The 9870-nt window shown below is 44.5% G+C and overlaps 1 protein-coding gene across 1 annotated transcript; it reads right to left on the bottom strand.

Moving 5' to 3' along the window:
• Positions 1-4034: 4034 nt before the first annotated feature.
• fam181b (family with sequence similarity 181 member B) lies at positions 4035-9490 on the bottom strand. The gene has a single exon (XM_085998897.1). It carries the CDS (start codon positions 8979-8981, stop codon positions 7914-7916), a length of 1068 nt encoding a protein of 355 aa, XP_085855023.1. The 5' UTR covers positions 8982-9490; the 3' UTR covers positions 4035-7913.
• Between the last annotated feature and the right edge of the window lie 380 nt (positions 9491-9870).

Below are 9870 nucleotides of genomic sequence, written 5' to 3'. Positions count from 1 at the left end.
AGCAGGTTGCGCCACCCGTTAGCGCCTTAAGAGGGCGCTAAGTGGGCCGCAAGCCAACTGGTGCCCGGGCGCGGCACTGCCTACGCCTCCCGCTAAATTCCGTGGGACGTTAGTGGTGGCGCTAACCGTTAGCGCTGCGCCACTGCCGATGGTGTCATCGGTGTGCGCAGCGCCCCGCTGACGCCCCGGCCGCGATATTCGGCAGCACCCCCTGATTTACCGCCAGATGCTATGTCCAACGGGTTCAGGGGGGCCTACCTGCGGCCGGGGAGGCGCAAATTAAAGACGAGGTGCAGGGCGGCCATTTTTGTTGTTGGCCGCCTGCCAGCACCTGCCTGCGCTCCTGTCCCCGGCCTCCTGAACCCCACCCCCGCAGAGTGCCGGCTGCGCTCCAAGAGCCCAGCACTTCTCTTCGGTGCCAGGCTCTTTTGCCTGCACTCCTGATCCTCGGGGGCCCAGCTGGGCCCCAGATCGCGCTGCACAAGGCCCCTCCCCTTTAAGAAGGGGAGGAAGGCCTGCAATACCGCAGCGCGATGTGTCACAGCATGTGGCGCTGCGGCACATTGCGCCACGATATTCACTCGCAGCGCCCCAAGAGGGATGCGGGGCGCCTCCAGTAGCGCCGCGCTTCCCTTTGGGGCGCAACCACTCAATTTCCAGTGCGGGGGCGCGAATGTTTCCGGGGCGCTACTTTTAGCACCTTGGCAAGGCTGGTGCCCCAAACGGGGCTATACTCAATTTCTCCCCCAATATTCCCACCATATTGGTTTGCAGTCGATCCTGATAATTTGAAAGAGATTGATAATCTCTACAAGCTAACACCACACTGTTACCATTGGAGTTCCCTAAGGATCTATCTTTGGCCCCCTCCTAATTCTCATCTACATGTTGCCCCTTGGCAACATCTTTCAAAAGCACAACATCAAAATTCACATGTACGCTGACAACACCCAGCTCTACCTCAACACCACCTCTCTTAACCCCTGCACTTCCTCACTGTTGTCAAACTGCTTGTCCGAGATCCAGTCCTGGATGAGCCAAAATTTCCTTCAGTTAATCATTGGGTATACCGAAGAAATTGTCTTTCGTTCCAGCCACAAACTCTGTTCCTTAGCCATCATTTGCATCCCACTCCTTGGCCACTATCTCGGGCTGAACCAGACCATTCGCAACCATAGCATCCTATTTGTCACCATCACAAAGACCACCTACTTCCACCTCTGTAATATTGCCCATCTCTGTCCCTGCCTCAGCCCATCTGTTGCTGAAACCCGCATCCATGCTTTTGTTACCTTAAGATTCGACTATTCCAATGTTCTCCAGGCTGGCCTCCCCTCTTCCACCATCCATAAACTTCAGCTCATCCAAAACTCTGTCTGTATCCTAACTCGCACCAAGTTCCATTTTCCCATCATCCCTTTTTGCTTGCTGGCCTACATTAGTTCCCAGTCCAGCAATGCCATGATTTTAAAAGTCTTATCCTCTTATTCAAATCATGGTCTCGCTCCTCCCTATCTCTGTAACCTCCTCCAGCCCTACCACACTCTGAGATCTCCGCGGTGCTCCAGCTCTGGCCTCTTGGGTATTCCCCACTTTCTTTGCCCTACCTTTGGCGGCCGTACATTCAGCCGTGTGGGCCCTCAGCTCTGGCATTCCCTCTCTAAACCTCTCCGCCTCGCAACCTCTTTCTCCTCCTTTAAGACACTCCTTAAAACCTACCTCTTTGACCAAGTTTTTGCTCACCATCCTAATGTCTCCTTTGGCTCAGTGTCAATTTTTGCTTGATTATGTTCCTGTAAAATGCCTTGGGACATTTTACTACGTTAAGGGAATAAATTTGCAGTACTCAGCAATTAGATACCCACTAAACATGTCAGAAAATATTAGGGTTTGTCCATTCAAGTGTAAGTGAATTTTTAACGGTGTAATAAGTCTTAATTACTGCCAAACAACCTCTCTGGCACTTAAAATTTACTTTTAAAAGAGTGGAATCTCATTCCTTCATATTTTAATTATTGTTGGAGATTTTTTAAAATTAAAATTAATATTACATTTGTTTTACTTTTTCTTTCTGTCTCTTAAGCCCATCCTTCTTTCCCTCTCTTTATTTTGCTTTCTGTGCATGATTTGGTATTGAATTAAATATTCTAACTGAATACTTCCTGGTTTAGACGCTGCGTGTCTCAGTAAGGATTCTTCAATCCAATTGGTTAAGGAGACACACCATTGCTTGCCCTGTTCACGCAGGTCTCAGATCTCCTGTAGAGGGCGCCATGCTATTTTGATTCTCAAATAACCTCAAGTTGCCGTGCAAAAGCCCACAGAAGATCTGTGGGTAAGTGTAAGTGTACTGACCGCAAAATCAGGGCCAATATCACTGTAAATGCAAGTTGTTGTTGTACTGGTGACCTGCTTATTGGAGCTATGCACAGCACACTGGGAGATGTAGGAGATGACCCCTGTAGCAGCCTGGCATATGCCTGTTGCAAAGATGTTAAATGCTGTGGCGATTTTGAGAGCCACTGGCATAGCATGCCCACCTGGTCCCGTAGGCAGCAGAGGTCTGAAACAACCTGCTTAGTGAAGCACAGCCTCCTGATTCAGAGATCCAGAAAAGTGACTTGGCCCGTAGACCCTGTGTGACAAGTCTGGCCTCCTTCGAGCAGCCCCATCTCACCTGCTGTCTTTTATTAGGTGCAGCTGCTGCTGGTCCTGGTTGCTGAGGCTTTTGCTGTTTCTGCTGCTGTTCCTCTTCTACCATCCGAATCAATGTGGCTTTAATGGCACCCATGATAAGCTGCGCGATTTTAGTTAGGGTAAATAAGGCTAAATAAATCTCAGAAAGAAGTAATCTTGAAGCTGGAAACTCTCCTGGCAATCAAAACAGCATAACGGCGCACAGATCCCTAATATCCCATTCCTATAGCTGAGTGGCCTTTTAAATAATGATTCCAGTGGTCCTGAGAGTCCGAGAGCTAGATTTTACTCGCGGGTTGGGCGTTGGGCAGAACTTCAGCAATTTTGCATTAAAATTACATTGGGACCCTAATGACCTCTTACATTCATAAAGCAGCCGTCTGTTTCTGGTGGGCGTCTCAGCCGCGTAAATAAGATGCGCAATTAAAATGGTGGCATCATGACAACTGCCTGGGAACCTTGGGCAAACTTGTATTATTCTGTTTCTGTGATCGGAGATGAGCTGCACATGATTTGAGTGGTAGCGGCAGAAAACCCGCGACAGAACGGGACGGTGAATATACCAAAGCAAGTTTAAGAGCACGCCCAGCCCATTCCCGCCAGGTAGCCCCTTTAGTCTATGATGACATAGATGATCAGTGCACTGCTCTCCTGACATGGAAGCCTAGATTGCCAGCAGAAGTGACTGGCCTGCCACTGAACCCACCAAAAGTTTTTGGGATCCGCCAAATGTAAAATTTTGGGGCGAGATCCCAGTGTTATCCTGCTTGTGCTTGAGAAATGGCTTCTGCAGCAGGTAATGGATGTCTGCATCAATTTAATAGGGCAGAGGGCCTCAAAGATTTAAAAAAAACGTTTGCTGGCTCCGATGAAGTGGCACATCCTACCAAAGTAGAACTATCAATCTATTGCCCCTCATCCTCCTTGGGGCATTTAAAATTTTTGTGATGTGTGTCGCTTCTACCAACACTGAATGTCTGCTGTATACAGGCATTCCTAATATCCATGGTTAGCAAGGCAACCCTGGACTTTGAGAATGCTTGTATACAACAGGGAAAAGTGACAGATGATGTCAATCTATCATTAGCATGCCTAGATGTGGACAGGTGCTTCTGGTTGAAAATTGGGTGCATACAAAAATGAATAGGAATCTGATGTAGTGAGTCCCCAACCTATTTTCTGCATGGACTTACCTCACTAACATTAGAAAATGTGTATAAATACATTGGAGAATCCTGCCTGAAGCCTCCAGAGGGCATAAAGAAAGCTTTAGGACATACGGATGTAGTGTAACAATGAGAAATGAAGCAAATAAAAAGAATTAAGCAAAAACTACATTTTAGTCTTATTAGAAATTTATATCCCTGTTTGGGAAAACAATAGAGTCATCTTATACATGTATCATATCCTCCCTTAAGTTTTCCCTCCTGGCTGGTTTCCTTCCAAGTGGTGCAAATTCTCCAAAGACAGTGGGCCCAATAGCACAAGAACAATGCAGCTGTTTCTGTCCTGCTCCAGCACGTAATATTTTTTAACTTTCCCTCCCAATCTCCTAACTACAGACACCCACTGCTGATTTAAAATGGGAGTGTGCCCAGCAGGGTGTCTGAGGAAGATGGGCTTTAAAATCAGTAGTGGGGAGTCAGACGGAAGTTGGGAGGAAAAATGGTTATTTAAATATCACACAGGGATGGAGGAGCAGAGCAAGAGCTGATAGAAATGTACTTACTGAAATTAGAAAAAACAGAGAAAAAGTGTATTTTTGGATGGCAGGTGACATGAAGATGAGAATTTTGATTAATAGAATGTTGATGGTAACAACAAAAACTAAGGATCATTGGAAAGATTATGTCGATTTCTGCAAAGATTGACTTGCAAATATATTATTTTGTTACAAAGTTAGTCTTGCTCTACTGAAAGTGATGGATCAACAGGTGAAGTTAACCTTGTCTTAATATCAGTTATGGTTTGGGGTGGAATTTGAGGTTCAGATTGAAATGACTTGCCCTAAACTCAAGAATTTATAGTAAGAACGATTGTTTCTGTTATAGCATGGGACAATTACTAATTGGACAAACTAAACTCCATTACTTCCCTAGTGAGCTTTTCATTCCAGGCTCTGTCCCACCCCTCCTTTAATTTAATCATTTACTTGCTGTTATCTTTCTTGACATTGGTGGCAATTTACCTTCAAGGTTTGGGTTTCATTTTGTTAAAAGCTTAACTTCAATTCCATTGATGAGTTTTGTTTCAAAATAATATGGACAGAGTTGCACTCCAGGGGCAATCCTGAAACTTCTGCTGGTGGTATGGGGTTTTATTATAGTTATGATTTCCAATGTGTTTTTAAAATTTAAATACATTTCTCGAAATGCATTGGTGCTTGTATATATAAATACGGGAATTCGAAGCTAGCTTCACTACAATGCATCGCACACGATGTTCAAGTACTTTTACAAAACCTCAAAAACTCGGATGAAACTAAAAATAAAATAACAGACGTAATAATGGGGGCATGGTTTGGCACTGTTTGTAGTGGGGACAGCTGTCTTTGTGCTGTAACAACTATGTCGTTCTGGGAAAGTGTTAGTTTCTAACCGCTTCTTTACACTTTTTTAATTATATACTCGCGGTGTGTGAGCATTTAATAGCGCTCATTTGCCAAATGTCACCTTATCTGTGAACGTCTTATTTCCATCGCAAAACGTTTTCAGAATACTAAATTAAATTTAAAATGCTGACGTTGAGTAGCGTTTCAAAAGCTATACTAACGTGGAAATAACCGCACTAGGAAAAGTACTGACTTTGTAGCACATTCCAGATGGAAAAAAACAAATAGACTGTAAAGTCACCATTCAAAAATGGGGGGTGTTTTGTGACAAGCCTATCCACTAACAGAACACTGGGGAACTGTCCAGATTGTGTCAGCAGTTTGATGTACCTTCTATTCGGAAACTCGAGGTGGAGACGAATGTGGATTTCCTATGAAAACCCCTAACTCCAGCAAATGAGCGATCCCTGGGGATATAACCCTCGAGTGAAGTTCATTGATCGTAGCCTTTCTTTGGAAAATCTGAGTACAAAATGAAACTATTAAATAAGTTTTAAACATGCAAGAATGTGTGAGCATTCGCGATGATGCGGGTCATCCGCTGATATATGTTGGACTTGGAGGTATAGTAAATGAGGTTTTAAAACGTGGCAAAGGGAAAATGAGGTAAAAGAATGCAACATCCTGAAAGTATGCATTTAAAACTGCAGTACTACACTAACGTCTGTAATGTTCTGCAAAATATTTTAACTGCAATGTTTACCAGAAGGAAAAGACATCCAGAAAACCGAATTCATAGTATTTACCATCTAAACAAAAAGAAAATGGAACCATTGATATAATGTCAAACATGGATTTAACTTTACTTCCGCACTTTCTCAGCGACAATCTGACTAACTCCTGGTCACTAAGCAAAAACATTTTATGATTCGTGTTATTCTCCTAAAATAACCTTTCGAAAGTTGGCATTTCGCTTCGAGTTTTTAATTATTTTGTGAACACGTTATATTATTGGTGTATATACATTTTGACATTATAATATGGTGATATTTTAATGAATAACATTTATTTTTAATTACGTTTTATTGTATCTTAATGTTTTCCTCCGTGAGAGATATGACTGATGCAGAAAAATGGCTGTTTCAACGGGACAACGCCTACATGTCTTTCCAAAGTAAGCCTCTGAACAGGGATGCCAGGGCCAATGCTAAGTCTTTGTATGACAACGCACAGGATTGTGTTCGTTTTCCCAAAGATAGACATGCGGATACATTATTATTTTGTTATGTAGTTAGTCTTACTCCACTAAAAAGAAAGAACATATTTTAAGGGAAAGTATCGAAAACGCTGATTATAGTCAGTCTGATTGGCGAGTGTTACTTGACCTGAGCGTGGTACCCTCGCTTTAAGGTTGGTTGGTAACGCCTGGGAAATGTAGGGAACGGACCATTTCACCCAGCAGGTTTGCCGCTTCCTGTAGTCTTGTGTGACTTTTTTTTTCTTCGGGAAAAGTAAACAAACTTCAAAACAGACCAGACGGTTTCCGAAAATAAAGACCAGCTTTATTTTGTCTGTTGACCTTTCACTCGAGACGTAGCTGCAACTAGTACCTTTCTCGATATAACACACAGATCAAGTGGTTTCTAAAAAGACAGGACACTAAAACCAAATCACAGCAGGTACTAGGGGAAGATGAATATCCTGGTGAACAATTCTTGACACAGTTGTTTGTCTCTTTGGGAACTGAACAAAGATAACATCGGCAAACTAATATTGTAATCAGCAGGGTGCCAGGAATTTAGATTTATAAAATGGAAACCAAGACATAGAACAAACAAATATTGACGGTTAATGCGGATGTTTGGCATTAACATAGTTTGCCTTTCATAACTATAAATAACAATCTAGAAATGTTTATTTATTCCAAAACCAGATGCTATTATGGTTCAATGTTAACCGTGTCGTACATTCTTAGTATCCTTTACACTATTTCAACATGTTGTGTTTAGCTCCCCAACATTTTGGTATATGCGTTCAAATTTATATCGTTTTAAACAGATTTTGACTACAATATACCTTATTATTTTGTTTGTGTCCTGGCAGTGCGGGACTTGTCGTCCTTTGTCACGTACTGAATCAATACAGAGTTACTCAGTCAAATCTTTCAATCCACAAAGTGCAATTGCATCTAAACGCCGTTTGAAAGGCAGCGCCCGTCTTAAAGTAGAAGTTTTTCTTTTTGACTTTCATGCAACATTGGAAGTTGAAATGACCCGTTTTGCACTTTAGCACGAGCTTTATACACAATTGCAGTGTGCTTGGTTATATTTTAGACAGGCTTTCTTGGACTAGACTAACACACAATTATAACGGACCATCAGTTCTAACCTAAAACAAGTGTAAGCGACCAAGATACTCCCTAACATCTGGTGCATTCAATGTAAAGCACATCGGAGGTGAGTGATTTTCTTTCATAATGGATTAAACCCGCCGTGCCTTATTCCAAAGTGATGCATACCTCGAGTGGATGCACGTTACCGACTGGTGTTCAGAAAGGGCCCTTTACCGATCTCTCTATCTGAACAGTTCACCTGTAATACTGGTCAAATACAACAGAACCGAGTTCAAAAGTCTTTGTGTAGTAAGTACTGTTTCAAAAAGGGAATTAAAGACTCGGGAAGTTTTGTCTGCTGATATTATATCCTGGGTTGTATTCGTAAGAGACCTGTGGCAGTGAACATTCAGGGAAAAACTGCGGGTAGGCTGCTAAACTAGCTGGAGGCTCCTCCATGGGCGAAGTGTTTGTGGGTTGGTTGTTGGAGTATAACGGTGTCTGTACGGGCACTGTCCTGGCGCTTTCGCTAATGGCGAGGTTGCAGCCGGCGGTGGGGCTCTTTTTCGGGGGGTTGCAGGGAAGCCAAGGATCTGGGAAGTGGGAAAAGCTCCCACTGAGAGCGGCGATCCCGCGGTACGAGTCGTAGGAGCCGAGATCGCAGCTCCCTTCCTGCTGGATCCGCAGGGACGAGCCCAGGAACGGCTCCTGCCCCGAGATCATGTTGCTATAATCTGGCCCGAGCAGTTCGAAAAACTCAGCAGCCTCGGGATTGCCCCGCTCCAGGTCCTTGAGGGACATCCCGGAGGTGGAGGTGATTTTAACGTTGGCTGGCTCGGTGAAGAAGGACGGCGGCAGGTTGCGGTTTCTCAGCGGGACTTTCTTGCTGCTCCCCGCCGCCGCCGCCGCCGCCAGGGCTCGGTCTCCGGCCGCCGACCGACGGAGATCCCGGACCGAGTCGAAGAGAGCCGCCAGGGACTTGCTTTGCAGGCTCGACTGCGATCCGTCCTTCTTTGGCGGCGGTTTGCATTGGAAATGGCCCGTGGTGGAGGAGGATGGGGGGGAAGCCTGTCTCTTGTTGACTGCCTCTTGCCCAGATCCGGGGCTACTGTTGCTCCCGGGGATCATCCCCGTGCACCGCTTGATCTGTTTCTGCAAGTATTTTCGGTGGTTGACTTTCCTCTTGGATTTGACCGGCTTATCTAAAGCCAGCTTGATGTTGCTGGAGGCCGAGTCTATGAAGTTCAGGAGGGCGCTGGTCGTTTCCTTGACCTCCCCGGCGCTCTCCATCTCTCCCAAAAGAGCCCCGTTGTAAGTACTTTCCATCTCGTACTCCATCGAGGAGCCGGGGAAACAGAAATGGATGAAGTGAGGATTCATGATGGCAGCCTGCACAGCCATCTCCCCCGTCCCCTTGTCTCGAGTGTTAATAGTGGCCAGTCCCTGTCGCTGCAAAGTGGCTACAAAGTTTTCGAGCGCATGCCCCAGGTCGGAAATCCTTGGCTGTGACCGGCCACACGGTCAGCGGCTTGCGACTGGGGCGCGGGGCAGAGCGGAAGGAAATCCTTGGAAACGATCGAGTTCTCAAGCTTAAATCCAGCCCGGGGTTCAGTTCCTTAAAGATTGTTCCAAATAAGCTAGGCAATACATCATCGCATCGTTTTGCCCGCACCCCGCCTCCCAAGCCCCTCGTGAATGGTGTTTTAATGAATGTGCTTCGCTATAGGCTCTGGCTGCAAAGAATATCCGTTTCCCGTCAGTCGAATCAGTGAGTCAAAAGCGACCCCGATCCTATTATAGAGCTGTGAATTCATTAAATCGGACAGCTTAAGGAGGTTGGACACGGTTTGGAGAAGCACTTCATTACAGCAGTATAAAGTTCAACACCTACAAACTTCAGCCTCGGGAGCAGAGATAAAATGTAATTCATGTAGAAATATGTTGGATTTATTTGTACAATTTTAACCCTGGATTTCCGTAGTCTAAATTACGCTTTTAATGTATTTAGGCGGATTGACAATCTAACAAGATTCCATTATTCTATTACTCTATCCTGAATCTCTCTCTCTGGAATTCGTCCATCCATATATCTTATGTCATATCTCCAAAGGTACTAAAATAGGGGGGTATGCGATAATTTAAAAACTTCTAAAACCATATTTATACGTCTAATGCAATCTAAACCCCGCTCATTTCAATCCATTAAAAGTCTCTTAACAGCGACAAATGCATTTTATAATTCAAGCGTGTTAATGAATAATTAATCTAAAACCGTTAATATTATGGCATA

Source organism: Somniosus microcephalus, chromosome 10 (assembly GCF_052327205.1).
Source record: "Somniosus microcephalus isolate GS21.2 chromosome 10, FLI_Smic_1.0, whole genome shotgun sequence".
NCBI classification, from domain to species: domain Eukaryota; kingdom Metazoa; phylum Chordata; class Chondrichthyes; order Squaliformes; family Somniosidae; genus Somniosus; species Somniosus microcephalus.
This window is presented reverse-complemented; position numbering and strand designations above follow the sequence as displayed.

What these genes read in the sequence shown, in the direction of transcription:
- fam181b (XM_085998897.1), bottom strand. Translation starts at nt 8,981, where the DNA reads ATGGCTGTGCAGGCTGCCATCATGAATCCTCACTTCATCCATTTCTGT.